This window comes from Drosophila eugracilis, unplaced genomic scaffold (genome assembly GCF_018153835.1).
Source record: "Drosophila eugracilis isolate 14026-0451.02 unplaced genomic scaffold, ASM1815383v1 contig_2154, whole genome shotgun sequence".
NCBI lineage: Eukaryota > Metazoa > Arthropoda > Insecta > Diptera > Drosophilidae > Drosophila > Drosophila eugracilis.
In genome coordinates, this window is record NW_024573038.1 from 5759457 (window position 1) to 5775179 (window position 15723).

Here is a 15723-nt window from a genome sequence, read left to right on the forward strand (position 1 = left end):
AGAATAATTGATAGAAATTAGAAAAAGTAAAACAAAGAATTCGATAAGCCAAGTTTGTGTACTTACTTGGGGAATAAGGAATTCACAATACTCTGTAGGCGGGAGTGTGTGGCTGAGTTAGACTCGCACTTAATGCGGATCATGTAGACCCAAAGTAGGCGGAACAGGGACTCCAAGGCCACGCGACTCATTTTGGCATCGCGGTTTTTCAGATTACTCAGACACATGGCCAGGAAGTAGTGCCAGTTTGTCAGGAAGAATGTTTTCTGCGAGACGCAGAGCAAGCAGGTGACCAGCGGGAACAGAGCCAAACGATGTTTTGACTTTGTTGAGGCGTCCAATGTCTGCACATAAAGCAGCTCCACAAAGTTCTTTACGCAAGGAACATTTACCTCGTTTTTGACGGCCTACAAGGGAATAGTTTTGTGTATTACTATTTGTGGACAAAGTGGATACTGTTATAACTTACCGCTGCCACAGGCACCAGGATCTCCACAAAAAGTCCAGCCAATGCATGCTTGATATCCTTATCCTTCACCTCCAAGAAATACTGACCACACTCGTGCATAAACTGAAAGGAGGCCTCAAACTCCTCAATGGGCACCATCTTGACCCTAAAGAATTTCATGCCCATCAGCAGACTGATGATGCTTTGGGTGGTTGTGGGCGATACCTCCTTGCCGCGCAGCTCCTTCAGTTCGCTCATGAAGCGCTTGCGTACCGAGGAAAATCGGCTTTGAGCCAATACGCCAATGACCTCTGCGTACAGGTCGGCAATCATGTGGATATTAATCGCATTTGGATTATTTTGCAAGCCATCCTTATACTTAAAGTGCTTGAAAGCCAGATTCTCGATGCTGCGCACCAGATCCTCGTGTCCCGGATGATAGGGCAGCTGCTTGAGTATCTCAATGAGTGCCAAACAGAAAATAAACTCCACAGCTGCTTCCCGTCGCTGTAGCTGAAAGTCAAGATCCACTGTGGGTTTGTTGCTACCCGCCTGCGAGTTGCTACTGCCACTCGGAGCCGGTTTCTTCAGATCGTTTTTGATCTCCATGTCGGACAACTGTCGCCGATGCCAGGCTAGTAAAGTGTGCAGCAACGATGGCAGGCAGTGCTCGGCAACAGAACCCAAAGCTGATAGCAACTGATCAAATTGCTGATCCTCACCACGCTGCAGCAGCTTCGATAGATTCTTGTCGGCACTCTCCAACATCACCAGTTCAATCTTTTTCTCAGCCTGTGCGGTAAAATCACTGAAAAGGTTTCGCATCACAATCTCTCCAGGCCGTGGAGCTGAGATCTCTACACTGGCCATGCTGGCGGCCAAGGCATGCATCTCGGCCTGTGTGTAACTGGGCAAGACGTTGATAATCGAACTTCTTGAATGAGCACCCCAGGGAAGCAGTGATTGCCGCTGTGGAATGACCAAAGCTGGCGGTGAAGCGTAACTCTGGCGACTGGCCGGCAAACTTTGGTAGGTAATCGCTGGCGATTGCTCCACTCCGCCGCTTACTGGCAAATGGTGCTGCTGTTGGGGCTGTAGTTGCTGCTGCTGTTGGTATTGCAGTTGCTGTGACTCATACTCTATCCCATACGGGTAGTCATCGCCGGGCAGCTGGTAATTAATAGGCGATGTTGTCCCACTGGCTGTTGTGCTACTCGGACCATTCCGAGTGGTCTTCGGCGTGGATGTATACTCCGCTGAGTTTATCGAGTGACGCTGGCCGGGCGATCCACCACTCGGATTGCCTTCCAATTGAGCTGATTCCACGTTATCGACGCTATCGCCGCCAGCCAAGTTTGCTTGATAAGCATCTTCCTGGAAAGCGTTACGCTGGGGGCTCTTTGTTGGTGTCACCACGCCCACACCCACTACGCCTCCGCTCGCTCCTCCAATCGCAGCAGTCCCAGTTGCTGTTGTTGCTGCTGCTGCTGCTGTTGCGGCGGTTGCGGTGTTGCTGTTGTTGGGACTGGCGGTGGAGGGCGAGCCAGCCGGATCGTTCAGGTGCTGCTCATTTGGGTTTTGATTTGTGCCTTGTTTAAAAAAAGAACAAAAAGCATTATCATTATCGGTTTTATGATTAAACGGATTACACTTATCAGTTATTTATAGGCTCGGAATTACATGTTCAGATAGCTGGACGAGTCCCAAAAATGATTCAGTATGGGCAGAAATTATACATAAACATAGCCAATGTATAAAATAAATGATAGTCCAAACATTATACGAGTATTCCCAAATTATGGATTTTTACTTTTCGAAACAAGAAAAATGTGTTAAAAAGCCCAATCTAAACATATGACAGATTGGAATGTATTTATGTTTCCTAAAATTATGTTCTTTTATCTTTCCATAGAACGAATATTAACACGTGCCAACTTTTCAAATAAAAATTTAAAAAGTCAAGCTAGATATTCTATGGAATAAAGATATATGTTTGCTTTAAATTATATATGTTTGCCATGACATTTATTAATTGTTTTGGCTTTCTAAAAACTGCGTATGAGCAATATATGTATGAATTTTTGATTAGTGATCTGTTGTTTTATTTGTTTACCCAACCTTGGTTCTAGGACACGCCTATAAAGCGAAATCTGTAAATAGAAATTATCATCAGAAACCATCAACAATTTAATCATCATCAAGTGTGTTCGGGGGTGTGGCAAGAACACGCCCCAAAAACTCAAATTAGGAAGAGAAACCCAAACGAACTCCCTTTATGAGGCCCAATTCTGGACTTCAGGGCTGTATCGTGTCGAGTTATCATTCAATAAGCTCATTTTATATCTTAATTGCCAGGAAATAACTGTAAACTTATTAAAGCCACATGGCCTGATGGATGGATTGCTATGAACCTTCTGTCAAAAACATACACCATCTGCAGAATATGCAAAATAATAATCACAATTGATGATTTTGTTTTCATTCCGCCACCCTATCATATCGGTTTATTGGCATCATGATAAGAACAGAGACCCCATTCCATCCAAAGTAGTCAACAGGAGTGCGTAATGAAAGTTCTGCAGAATTGAGCTTCCACGAAAACTAACTCTATTTAAATTGGAAACATTCGATGATGTCACATTTAATAAATTCAGTTTTATGATGAAAAAGAAAGACTATTTATTTAATATATATTTTTGACTCTTTAATGTTTAGAGGCTTTACATTGAACATATTAAAGTTCAAATTTAAAAAATCGATTACTGATTACCCTCACAACAATGAAAGATTACCCATCTATTGGATAGCCATAAATTCTCAATCTATAGTTCAAAACAATTATCATGACTTAGTCTTGGCCAACCGTTCAGGCCAGAATTTCTTTTAAAATCGAATTCAATCAATAGACCAAGACACGATTGCTAGTGTCCTTTATGACCAAGTCAAGTACTATTGTATGTGACTGGTAAATAATAGATGTTGCTACCAAACGTAATCCAAGCGATATGCCATGTGTCATGCACCGTCGTAGTCAGCTGTTTGAGCTCCGGCCGAAGGTCTCTTTAAGTTCAGGGTAAAGGTTTCCATCGCCGCTATCCGTGAATAATTGATATAGTTGAAGTACAAGGCATTTTTAGGAGGCTCAAGGGGACAGCAAAGGTTGATCCCAAAAAAAAAGTTGTAGCAATAGCCGTGAAATCTCCTCAATGGAACTAAGCTTAAAGACAGCAAAGTCCAGGCAAATAAATGTCGTGTATAATCAGTGGCAGAATAAATAATGGTTTTGGGAAATGTTTGACATTTCACTAAACACATGTGTGTGAAGAAAATCGAAAAAATTCACAATGAAAACTCAAACAAAATGCGAAAACATATGTATATACGTGTATGCACATATACGACCGTATTATTAATACTGTATTAACACGCTCACCCGAATCACCGAATCGTCTTCCTAAAACGAAACGTACATCTTATAAAAGCTCTCTTCTGGATGTGTCATATAACAACAGCAAAAAAGAAACGCAAACAACACGATTCCACGCCACATATAAGATGTTCGACGAACCCGAACAAATATCTCTCTGCCAACCGATTAATACTAATCCATCGCACTGGGCCACCATCTCAAATCCAAAATACTTTTATTTAAAAACTGCAACAGGGGCAGGAAAAGTAAGCCAATTTAGAGAGATTCGACTCTCAGATACCCTATACCCTTTTTTCAGACTTTTTATGATAGAGAGTAGAGAGTTTCCGATGTTAAAGGTATACTCTTGCAGTTTTTCAAATCAGAAAGTAAAACATACAATTTATAGCCTGATTTGTTTTTCTTATTCGATTAACAAATTCAATTTCGTTGGAAAAAGTTAATTTTGGCAGATGAAAATATTTTAGGAGCTTTTTTATGTCTCTGCTGAATATTTTAAGAATGCCATACATTTTTGCTTGTGTTTGCTTCGCCTTTAAAAAATGTGTTTGTTATTTATGGGAAAATCAGAAAAATGTGAAGGAAAATGATTGAACAAAACTCATTCAACTAAATCGATGATTTGTGATTAATTATTAGGAAATTACACTTTCTCTAAAAACAATTCTGAATGATAACAAAAATGATGATTATAACAATGAGTTGGCAAAAAGTCAAAATAAATGAAAGTCTTTAAAGAACTTAAGAAAGCAGTCCGAAGGTTTTTAAAAATCGCAACATCTGTAATCAAGTAATTGAAAATACAAATCAACTTGTTATTGATTATAAAATGTATTATCTTATCTAAGCCATTAATCCATCAAATTACGCCCTTGAACTCATATGTAGTTTGTTTTCTCTTCTTTTCGCCCAGCAAGTGACATCGAAAACAATGAAAATTATAAGAATTTCGTAATCTTACTGATAAGATAACACTATATGGCAGAACCATGTAAGCTTTCGTGATTCTTCATTCCCTTAATATAAACTTGAACTTCGACAAACAGTCGAAACCTTCGAATTGTTTATCACATTTTATTTTTATCGTATGTAAACCAAACATTTCCTGCATACATTTTTTTGTCACCCCATTTTATTTTATCGTTTTCTCAGTACTTATAAGTTTTGTAAAGTTTTTAGTCGTAATCTTTAACAGAACAAAAAAGCAAAACAAACCTTTTAGTTTTTTTGGAGTCCATTGAAAATTCCATAACATGAAAGTGGAGCATAAATTTGTAAAGGAATCACAGCTGGGAAAATGATATTCGGGCAGATTTACAATTGTACTGCCCGACTAGTAAAAACTAAATGCGATAGCAAGCGACTGTATTTAACGATAATTAACGCGAACAATTAGAGGCACGTGATTCAATGCTCCCACACAATCCACAAATTATTTATTTATTAATTGTTAGTCCCAATTGTTTAGAGCACTGTTAGAGATTGTATTAGATTCGATTGAAAACGAGGGCTGCTGATGATAAGGTGATTGCAAATGTGTCACTGGGTCACTATTCAGGTTTATTTCACTAGAAATTACTAGGGGACCACTGATAATCGAATAACACTCATTTTTCTATGATACAAACATATTATTTTGTTTTTTTTTTATGATTATTTACAGCTGCTTTTAGAGCTTTTACGATTTTTATGCTAATTAGGTAGAAATAATGAGCTCAGCATTTTGAAATCCAAAACGAAACTTGTACGGCGTTTTTATTTGTTTATTTATTGGGCGATGTCAAATTACGTTGGCAATTTGAATATAATTATTTGTGTGGGACCGATAGAACCGATTTCGATATGGTCTTACATATAGACGGATATTATATATAGTGGTATATATAGACGAGTAGCACACACGTTAAATCCAAAATAAAAATTTCGAGCGGACCGCTAAAGTGCAAAATGCGAGGCAAACGGCGGCAACGACGACGAATTTCGACTGCGGCGAAAACGAACCGAAAAAAAACGGACGGACGGGCCGCTCAGCGAGCGACGTCAATGGCAGCAGAATACAAAACAAAAAAAAATCGAATAAAAATCAACAACAAAAAATGAGCAACTCGCGCACGCTCGCAAATTGGAAGCTCGAAATCAAAACAAACGATTATTGTCTATTTAAAATTATGATTAACAATTGCGAGAGAGCGATACAAAGAGAGAGAGAGAGAGCAAAGTCAACGGAACAGCTGTTTTTCTTCTGCGGCGAAATGAAAATCAGCTGAGTTGTTTTCAAAATAACACCCATACGCCGCGTTGTACGAAAAGATACGAAATACGAGAGATTCGAGATGATTAAAACCATTTGTTTGTTTACTTATTTGCGTTCTCTCTTCAGTGAATTCTAGTTGATTAGCACGGGTAGTGCTTATATATCTGTCACATTAGCTTCAATTTACGTTGGAGCCTGAACCCCAGAAGAGCATTCCCGCAGAGCAGTGCTAAGTGGAAAACATTCCGCTCTCCTAGCCGTGGAAGACCCGCTGAGAAGCCAAGGCTGGAGCTAAGCCACAACCAACTACAACTTTTCAAAGGACGTCCTTAACCCGAATTCCGTGTGCTGATAGACCGCGGAAATTCAATTCATGGCAAGTGCTTTCTTTTTAATAGAAGGTAATCGAAAATAGGATTTTAATATGTAATAGAACTTCTAAAACTTCTTAAATACATAAAACCGTAATTTTAAAACGAAAATTAGATAACACTTTTCGGAAACTAACAAAAGAGCTGGAAAAATGAGAGGCACCAAGGTGAGACTATATATAATTTCGTTTCCTGACCATATATAGAAGTGCCCCACTGCCTTGTCGAATTTCTTATAAATGTTTGGTGCAAATTGATTTCGCCAACACATAGAATAAACAAACAAATAAAAAACAATACCAAGAGGCATTTTGTAACGACAAACAGTTAAATTGATTATGAACGCGTCCAGGTTGTTTGCAATGCAAGTACGAAAAATTAGCACTTGGCACTTTCCATTGGTACAATATTAGTACAGTGAATTAGTTAACTGCTTTTATTGCAAATTACATCACGCCCACCGCATAACTATAAGTTGCTAGTACTAAATGGTGAATTGGCACGCGATGATTCGAAAAGGTAAACACGCGACCGGAACGCACTTTACACCCGCTAAAAACACTTGGGAACGCACTTGATTTTTGTATTCTTAAGTGGGCTATATACACTTTTCTCCGCCGATTTTTCGTTTTTTTTTCTTTATCTCTAGGTACTTTGTGGCTCAACGGCGGCCAAACAAATGAGAATGAAAATGGGCTGATGTACGAGCGTTTGGAGCCCGAACTTATGCAATTTCGCGCACAGGTGATGGTAACGACGACTCGACATTTGACTTTGGATGGCTGGCGGAATTTTCTAATTTTGCCACACTGCGCTACAAAATCCGTTGGATAACTGCCAGGTTGTGGTGGCAAGCCAGCCCAAAATACAAAAAAGGAAAAAAAAAAAAACGAAAACACAGCAAAAATCCAATCCACCTATTGACGCCAGACGTTTGTTTTGTTTTTCTACGCTGCTCTGCTTCCTCTTTCAATGCTGAATGTCATTATCAAGGTTTATTTGGCACTCTTTTTCCCGCCCTTTTTTGTTTTCTTTTTTTGTTTGATTGGATTGTGAATGAAAAGCGTACAAATGAGTGGGTGGATTGTTTGGGGGTGTGCTTCAGGCAGTTGTTGAGATAGGGCCCAACGGTTCGCGTCTCGACTTAACACGGCGGTAAATCAATCTCAGAATAAGAAAAAAATGTATCTTTATAATCGAGTGCCGCAAGTATAATACGCCTTCTATTAAACCATTAAACCAGCTATCTGTTGGTCAATCAAAATTCACACTTAGTATAAGACTTATGAGTTCTATTAAAATCCTAACCCGTTAAATGTTTGAACACTTTCTATATTAAAGCTTATAAAAAAACGATGTTATTTCATTGAAAATCTAAATCGGGAAAAGCAATTCAACAACACACAAAAGGAGCCGGCGACTCTTTGTGAAGATATATAAAAACAATTAGGGCTCTTATGTTTGGAGTTGCCTAAAGTAAACAAATCGTTTCCTGTTCAATAGGAACTGGCTCCACTGTAGTGGTACAGTGAATCAAAACCATAAATTGTTTGATTTTATTAACCATGCAAGTATGAGTAAGAGAGGAAGAGCGAAAGAGAGCGGGAGAGACGGTGAGATTTTGTATGTGTGCATGTGCTTGTAGATGGCCGGCAATCAAAGTGAATCATCACTTAACACAAATGAGAAAGACAAGGCAAACAAACAAATAAACGGGAAAACAGATGTAAAAGTGATGAAGGTGTGTGTGGAAAGAGAGGGGGTGTTAAAGAAACGAGTGCAGAAGAGATAACACACACCCACACAAACAGGTATTTAGAGGGCGTAAGCAATTGTCAATAAACAAAACTGCACTTTTTTGCAAAAGCTGCTCCCAGTTAGAAGTCCCAAAAATAGCCTCTTAGGCAGCTGAGAAAAGGAAAACGCACTACCGAAAATAACTTACCTGTAGCACCTCCCTCCAAGGCAAACAAATCGTCCTGCAGCTCCAATTGATCCATTACACTTAATTCCAATTAACGATTTCAAATAATATGGCTAGAAACAATACGCGTCTGCAAAAGTTGCAGCTGCGGCCATCTTTTTGCTATCCATGCGTGGAATTTAACCAAGTAACCACTTTTCTGGTCTTTAAACACCGAAAAATTAATCTTCTGATTGTGTAATACACTTGCACACTATAAAACTACTATTCACAAATTGATTTATGCAATTTTAAGACGGCTTTTATTGCAAATGTTGAAAGAAACAAAAATTTACGCGTAGTGAAAAAGCAAAAATTATATAGCAAACCAGCTGATTTTTGTTTTGACCAGGGCTACGTTTTAACTTTGCCTATCGATAAGCAATTCTCGTAACGTTACGTTGCAAGTCCTTACGTTATGTTATCGGCGCTCAGCTGTTTCCCCGGCAATGACGTCACTTATCGACAGTCACTTTCTTGCATTTGATTGGTTTTATTGAATTATTAAGGCATTTAACTGTTAATACTTGACTAAACATAAATAAATGCGTTCTTATCAGAGCTCGACAATGTCGCCGGCGATAGCAATGAATGGTTAAAGGCCTAAGACAATGGAATAGACAAAGTAAAAACGAACAAGGCGGTAACAAAACTAAACGACTTAAAAATAGTAAGTAAGAGGAAAATGTAATTTAAATGTTATAAAATAAACTCTTTTTGTATTTTTGTTACTCAAGAAGTAAAAAAAACGACGTTATCATTTAACTACCGTAATACGATAACGTTTATAGCCACCTTGCTATTACTTTCTTAGAAGAACTGATTTCTCCGCCAAAATTCCATTCAATTGTTGTTATTTCTTCAAATAGAGAATTAATAGAGAATGTTGAAGAAGGATATTTTAAGCTATTTAAGAAGCAAAGATAAGGCCTAGGTCAGCCCTATAGGAATTAAATACTTTTTGGCTAAGTTTACTCTACAGTTAATTTAATTTGACATTCACCTTTTGGTTATTATTCATTACTCAAACAATCTACAATTGCAGATATTAAAATGGAGGTACCAGTACATCCGCTGAGCCAAGATCCCACGGCCGCTTGGAGGGATATCAGCAAAACGCAGCGGGTGATTAAGGTGACCATGAAGTCACCCACCACAACAGTGGCTCCCAATAAGGCCCGAGTAGTTTGCATGTCGGACACACACTCCTTGACTCCCTACATTAAGTTTGACATACCGGATGGCGATATATTCATTCATGCTGGGGATTTCACCAAGTGCGGCCAGCTCGAGGAAGTTGAAGAATTTAATAATTGGATTGGGGCCCTTCCTCATCGCCACAAGATCGTGATTGCTGGCAATCATGAACTCAGTTTCGACAGAACTTTCACTCATCCTTTTCAGAAGAATCAGGCTAAGGGACATGCTTCGAGCAGTAAACACACTGGAATGTCGATTCTTGATGATCTGCCTACTTTGGGAAATGCCAAGGAGAATTTAGAGAGCGCTGTGCAGACCCAGAATGTCCGAGATGTTCTGACCAACTGTAGATATCTGGAGGATGAACTACTAGAAATATGGGGTATTCGTATTTATGGATCACCATGGCAGCCTGAGTTCTGTCGCTGGGCCTTTAATGTCCCACGAGGACAAGCCTGTCTGGAAAAGTGGAACCAAGTGCCAGAAGGCATCGATATTCTGGTGACCCACACGCCACCTGTTGGACATGGAGATCTTTGCTGTTCCGGAGTGAGGGCAGGATGTGTGGAGCTACTCAGCACAGTTCAGCAACGGGTGCGCCCAAAATATCATGTTTTCGGACATGTTCACGAAGGCTATGGCATCACCAGCGATGGCAGGATTATTTTCGTGAATGCATCCACTTGTGACATCAATTACCTACCCAACAATGCCCCTATAGTTTTCGATGTGACGCTACCACCAGGCTTCCGCAAGGACTAGCATGCCTACATTGATATTTATTGTTGCCAGTTAAATGAATTTACTTTTGTCCCACTTTTAGTTTAAGATAGGTTAAGGTTGCCTTCAGAGATTTAAAATGCACAAATGTAGGTGTCTTGAGAAATAGTATAGATGTCTCAATAAACAATCCCTCTCTAGAGAATAAAAACCATACCGTTATGGTGCCATATTTATTTAGGTAGAGTTAAGGCACTATCATATACCAATCTAGAGATGTTTCTATAACACAATTGTCAAACATCAAAATATGAAATATTATTTTGTATAATTAAAAATAATTACAGACACCCAAACCACTGTTTTTGTGCCAATATTTATGAGTCCTAGAAATTCAATAATAATTTTGAATCACTCACTTTAAAAAGTTGTTTATATTTTGTGTATAACTCTTCGTTTTTATTAAGTAATTTCACGAAAGGTAATAAAAAACTTTAGAAGACTATGTGAAAAGTAGTGAATGTGGAATACTATAAGCGCCATCTATGTTTGACACTTACACTTTATATTGCAGACTTCACTGATAACTCTTCACCGTATCAACAGCTCCAGCTAATCAACTGCTCTGGCTCAACCTATCAACTTGCTTGTTTTATAATTAACTTTACTGCACATTTAACACCACCAGATTAAATAATAACTTCTAATTAAGCATTTCTTAATAATTGTTTATTTATTTATTAACTTAACGCAATTTACAAAGACTTCGATTTGTTATACACTTTCTCATTTTCACATTTAATTTTCGTTTAAATTTTTTTATGCATTATAAATTAAGGTTGAAATGGAAAAACAGCATTATTTTAGAAAGAGCCTGCAAATAAATGCGACTGCATGCAAGGAAATGAAATGGAACCCTGGGTTCAATTGCATAGCACATGCTTGATGGGAAGTTGGCATTGCCTTAGGCTCAACCTTTTGGTCACCCACCCAGCGGCAAAGGGTGCTTGATAATTAAAATAAAAGAATTAAAACAACACAGAAAGAATTGGTGTAACTACAGGGCAATGCGATTTCGTGAACAAAATTGACCAATTACGAATTATTTTGTGGATGTGTGTACTAGAATTTAGCGTGATTGCCAATTTGAATGGTTTGATGCTAGGGTTGCTGGTATTCTTGGTGTTGCCGACGCCGTGAATGGTACAGATGATATTGTTTCTGGGGCAAGCTAACTGAACAGACCCTCCGTGGCTTTTTCCAGGTTCCAGTTTTCCTTCGAGAGCACGGCGCGGGCATCATGCTCGTCAATGCCCATATCCTTGAGACGTTGAATCTTTGAATCACAATCGGGAAAGGTGTGCGGACCACCCGCATATGCATTTGTCCAGTGCTTGGCAGTCAGCAGGAATAGATCGTACTTGTCCTTGAACTGATATGCCACCACGGCGTCCTGTGGATCATCAGGCTCGGCGGCGGCAAGGAGGGCCTGCAGGGATAGCAACACGGTGCGCAGTGTCATTGCCGCAGCCCAGTTGTCCTTGAGGATGTCTAGGCAAATGGCGCCAGTCACCGATGAAATATTCGGGTGCCAGATGCGGGTTATAAATCGCACCTGAAATGGAGTTACAAGTTTTTAAGTGCTTTATCGACTTTGAAGAGTCTAAATTAGAGCTTAGATTTGTAATAATTTAAATATTATCCTTTTAGATAATATCTTGATATAAATATAGCGTCTGTTTTACATATATATCTTGAATCTTATGCCGAAAAGGAGCATTTACTAACCTTTGGCGGATTGAAGGGATATGTCTCGGGCACCTTGATCTCTAAAACAAACTTGCCGCCCTCATAAGGCGTATCGGGTGGACCGGCGATCTCGCCGCGTAACTCCGTCCAACTATCGTTGACCAGTTCGATTTTGATGGAACACTGGACAATCTGTCATGAATTTAAAAACAAAGTAATACAAAATCAGTGCGAGCTGTGTTTACATTTCTCTCACTATATATATATATCTAATTACACGGAATCAAGAAGCGAGCCAAAAAAACATTAAAAAATGGAACCAAAGTCCGCGCATTCGGACCCCACCCCCCGCATCGAAATTAAGGGTGGTGGTAGTGGTGGTGTTGGTGCAGCTGGCGATGCAAAAGGAGCGGGTAAGTGTCCTTCGTCCTTGGCCCTTCGAAACTCACCTCCTCGCTTCGCATCACCTCCTTGAACTCCCTTTTGATCCGCGATACAGCCATGTTCGCCATGATGTTTCTTCCGTTTCTTAGGCTCTCTTCTCTGTTCTCCTTTCTCCGCTCCTCTCCTCTTCTCTTCTCTTCAATCTTCTGTGTTCACTGTTCTTCGTCTGTTTTTGTTGTTGCCCAAATGTTGCCGATTTTGTAGTGCGTTGCGTAAATTACGCCTGGATGGTGGTCACTAAGATCGTTCCCCGCGATCGATCCTCGGGATTGTCGAAGCAACAAGCTCGACCCGAACACAATAAACAAACAAACTCAATATCTCAATTTTATCAAAAACTGACTTTTACAGCTCTAAGCACGTCTATTTTGCCTGTGCTATTTTTTTTTGTTTTTTAAGTGTGACCGCCGCAACGCATGCCAAAAATTCTGAAAGCTCTTCTATCGATTGCCATATCGATAAAGGTTCTGGAAATAAACGCCACAGGAAACTAAAGACGATTTTAGAAGTTGATTTTCAAATTTCAGTATTCAAATATTAGAATATTCAGAGATTAGAAGATTTTCATTCTAACACTTAAAATATTGTTGTATACTGCAAGTTTACATAAAAATTTTAAATAGTTACATTTTTAGGAAAGGGTAGTAATTAATATTCAATAAGTTCTTCTTTTTCACTTTATTTTATTATGCCATTTTAATTATTTCTTTTGGAAAAATGACGAACATAATAACAAAAATAGATTAACAACAAAAATACTTTAATACATTAAATTTTCTGCCATCTCGAAAATAATTATTTGGAAATAAACAAAGGACACTAATAACGTGAATTCATATTTCACTCTTCGAAAGTTTTTCTTGTAAGTTTTTAGGTATCTAAGCAACATATGCAATACTTTAAAAATTCGCATGACTTTTCAAAGAACATAAAATCAATTAGGAATGTTGCCCCCAATAAAACCGCTTTAAGGTTAACATCCATATCCATAGGAAAGGTGATTCTGAAGATATCTGCATCCGTATACAACTCGCGGCCAAGTCCTGACCACTGTTTCGAGATCTTGCCCACCTTTTCACCAGTGAGATTTATAATCTGGAAAAAATATGGGTTATATTTAGAATCATATAAATATTTATATATATGGAGTAGAAAGCCCACATTAAAGTCAATGCTTCCGCATATATGGCAAAAACAAACTTGTCCTTTAATACGCAGCACGACATCTCCACTTTGGTTAAGGATACGGAAGCAGGGTCGGCAAATGGACCACTCCTCCTGGATGCGACCGATCACGTTTCCGGGTGGTGCGGATATTTCGATGCTATGCAGACAGCAGGGAAAACAAGTAGAGGAGCACCCCAGAGGACGGTGAAGATGGATGACCTCTTCCTCGAAATATTTTTCGAAAATCCTGATATGAAATGGTCTCTCGGGACAGCAATTACGTGTGCAGCAGTCGGTTTCCTCCACAGCATAGAATACTTTTTGCCCCAAAGCATTTTGAATGGAGTATCGGTTGTTGGTCTCAAATCCAGTGATGGCCTCGAAAATTTCAACCTTCTGCTTAACCAGAAGTTGGTCGATGGCCTTTAAGTACTCCAATCCTCGTAGGCAGTTTGGAATTACACCCGCCCAGTCCTTAGATAATCTAGGTTGATTTACTATGGGTAGAAGGCCTGGCGGATCTCCTACACTTGGTTGAGGTCCATCAGGAGGATCCACCGGATTACCTTTGAGGGTTTCTGGCAATGGAATTCCGTCTACATCAACAACTTTGGGACAATTGATATCCTCCTCTGAGGGCTTTCTCTGGGAAACTGGATCACAGCCCAAGGGAAAAGGTACCGCCATAGAGCCTAAATTAATGTCCAGATATTTTCTATATTCCAGATCCTAAGACCAAGAGTCAACCAAAATATAAAAGAATATGTATAATATAACAATCAGAAGTTATGGTAAATATTTTAGTTTTCTTTTTAACCCTGTTTTTGATATCGGATAAACCCGAAACCCATATACCAACAATACGCAATAATTTGCCGCAGATTTTCATTGACAAAGTGCTAAGGTTATTTTCCATTGCTGATTCTTATTCGGATCTTGATCACAGAATACATACATATGTACATATGTGTGTAATTTATATTGATCGAAGATCTTTTGACCTTAGTAATATGGTTCCATTACGCTTACCTGCCTTGTCTGCGGTCACAAATTTGAAAATTGTTCTGCTCCTAACGAACAAAAACAAGAAGCTAGTTCTTCTAAAGCGTAGGCCTCTCTTGGCAACAGTCGAAAATATAGACAACAATTTATTATGCGACTTACAATTTTGTATTGATAATGGGTACTTCTGCAAAAAGCGGGTATATGACTCATTTCATAAACTGCGTTTTACTTAATATTAACTCGTAATAATAAATATTCTGTCCATTTTTTGACATTGTTAAAAATAAAAAGTTTATAACGTATAAGAATTCTTGAAGCAAAAATCAAATCAAAAATAAATCTAACAATATATTTTAACAATATTTTTCTAGGGTATATTCGACGTTAAAAATTCTAAAGCTTGTCATTCTCTTTTATTGCCGAAATTCACGTTTTGCTTAGCACACAAATGGCGAAAAAACGTGTAAGCAAAAGCGTGTGGCGAAGTTTTGAAACCAATGCAACAACAATTTTCGTATAAGGAAAACAACCCAACAAACATTCTTGGATGCATATTAAAATAGAAGAGTTTCGAAATTCTCGAACTCTTTTGCTTTTGCCTATATTTCACACGTGTTTGTGCTCCCCTTTGAGCGCCGCTCTTTGGCCTCCAACACAAAACGAGTAACCGATACAAACAAAAAATGCCGGCTCTCTCTCTGTAATACTCTTCCGCTCTTCGACTCTCTTGTTCTCCTTGATATACCCTTGTAAGGAGTATAAGCATTTTATTTAAACTGTGTTGCATCTTGAAATTCTTTTCAAAAGCATATGTTTAAAAATGTTTTATTTACATTTAATATATTTAACATTTAATTTTATTATATTCCTAAGTACTTTACAAGTTAGAATTCATTAAAATTGGAAAAGTAACACTTCCATAAATCTGGTAAAATAGGATGAGATGCATATGTATGCATTTACTTAAGGGTA

General features: G+C 38.7%; 4 protein-coding genes across 14 annotated transcripts in view; 1 reads left to right on the top strand and 3 right to left on the bottom strand.

Annotated features, from left to right (window-relative positions):
- Positions 1-8813, bottom strand: part of LOC108114114 (protein furry) — a 53030-nt gene extending 44217 nt beyond the window's left edge. For 6 of the 11 annotated variants that reach the window (XM_017224887.1, XM_017224885.1, XM_017224884.1 and 3 more), the window contains exons 1-3: positions 8449-8812; positions 470-2037; positions 67-407 (exon numbers count right to left, since the gene is read on the bottom strand). In XM_017224887.1, coding sequence (XP_017080376.1) covers positions 67-407; positions 470-2037; positions 8449-8503 — 1964 coding nt within the window. In that variant the 5' untranslated portion in view covers positions 8504-8812. Of the gene's footprint in view, positions 1-66; positions 408-469; positions 2038-5093; positions 6664-7077; positions 7263-8448 lie in introns of those variants that run through there. The other 5 variants (XM_017224878.1, XM_017224881.1, XM_017224880.2 and 2 more) reach the window with 4 other exon arrangements.
- A 96-nt stretch (positions 8814-8909) lies between these two features.
- Positions 8910-10891, top strand: LOC108114118 (UPF0046 protein C25E10.12). Its single transcript, XM_017224890.1, has 2 exons — positions 8910-9136; positions 9512-10891. The coding sequence occupies exons 1-2, from the start codon at positions 9058-9060 to the stop codon at positions 10426-10428; spliced, it is 996 nt and encodes a 331-aa protein (XP_017080379.1). The 5' UTR covers positions 8910-9057; the 3' UTR covers positions 10429-10891.
- Positions 10892-11093: 202 nt separating this feature from the next.
- LOC108114127 (ubiquitin-conjugating enzyme E2-22 kDa) lies at positions 11094-12996 on the bottom strand. Its single transcript, XM_017224899.2, has 3 exons — positions 12585-12996; positions 12175-12327; positions 11094-12001 (listed from the first exon to the last, which is right to left on the bottom strand). The coding sequence occupies exons 1-3, from the start codon at positions 12645-12647 to the stop codon at positions 11618-11620; spliced, it is 600 nt and encodes a 199-aa protein (XP_017080388.1). The 5' UTR covers positions 12648-12996; the 3' UTR covers positions 11094-11617.
- A 326-nt stretch (positions 12997-13322) lies between these two features.
- Positions 13323-15025, bottom strand: LOC108114119 (phospholipid scramblase 1-like). The gene is made up of 3 exons (XM_017224892.1): positions 14776-15025; positions 13741-14475; positions 13323-13674 (listed from the first exon to the last, which is right to left on the bottom strand). Exons 2-3 carry the CDS (start codon positions 14431-14433, stop codon positions 13450-13452), a joined length of 918 nt encoding a protein of 305 aa, XP_017080381.1. The 5' UTR covers positions 14434-14475; positions 14776-15025; the 3' UTR covers positions 13323-13449.
- Between the last annotated feature and the right edge of the window lie 698 nt (positions 15026-15723).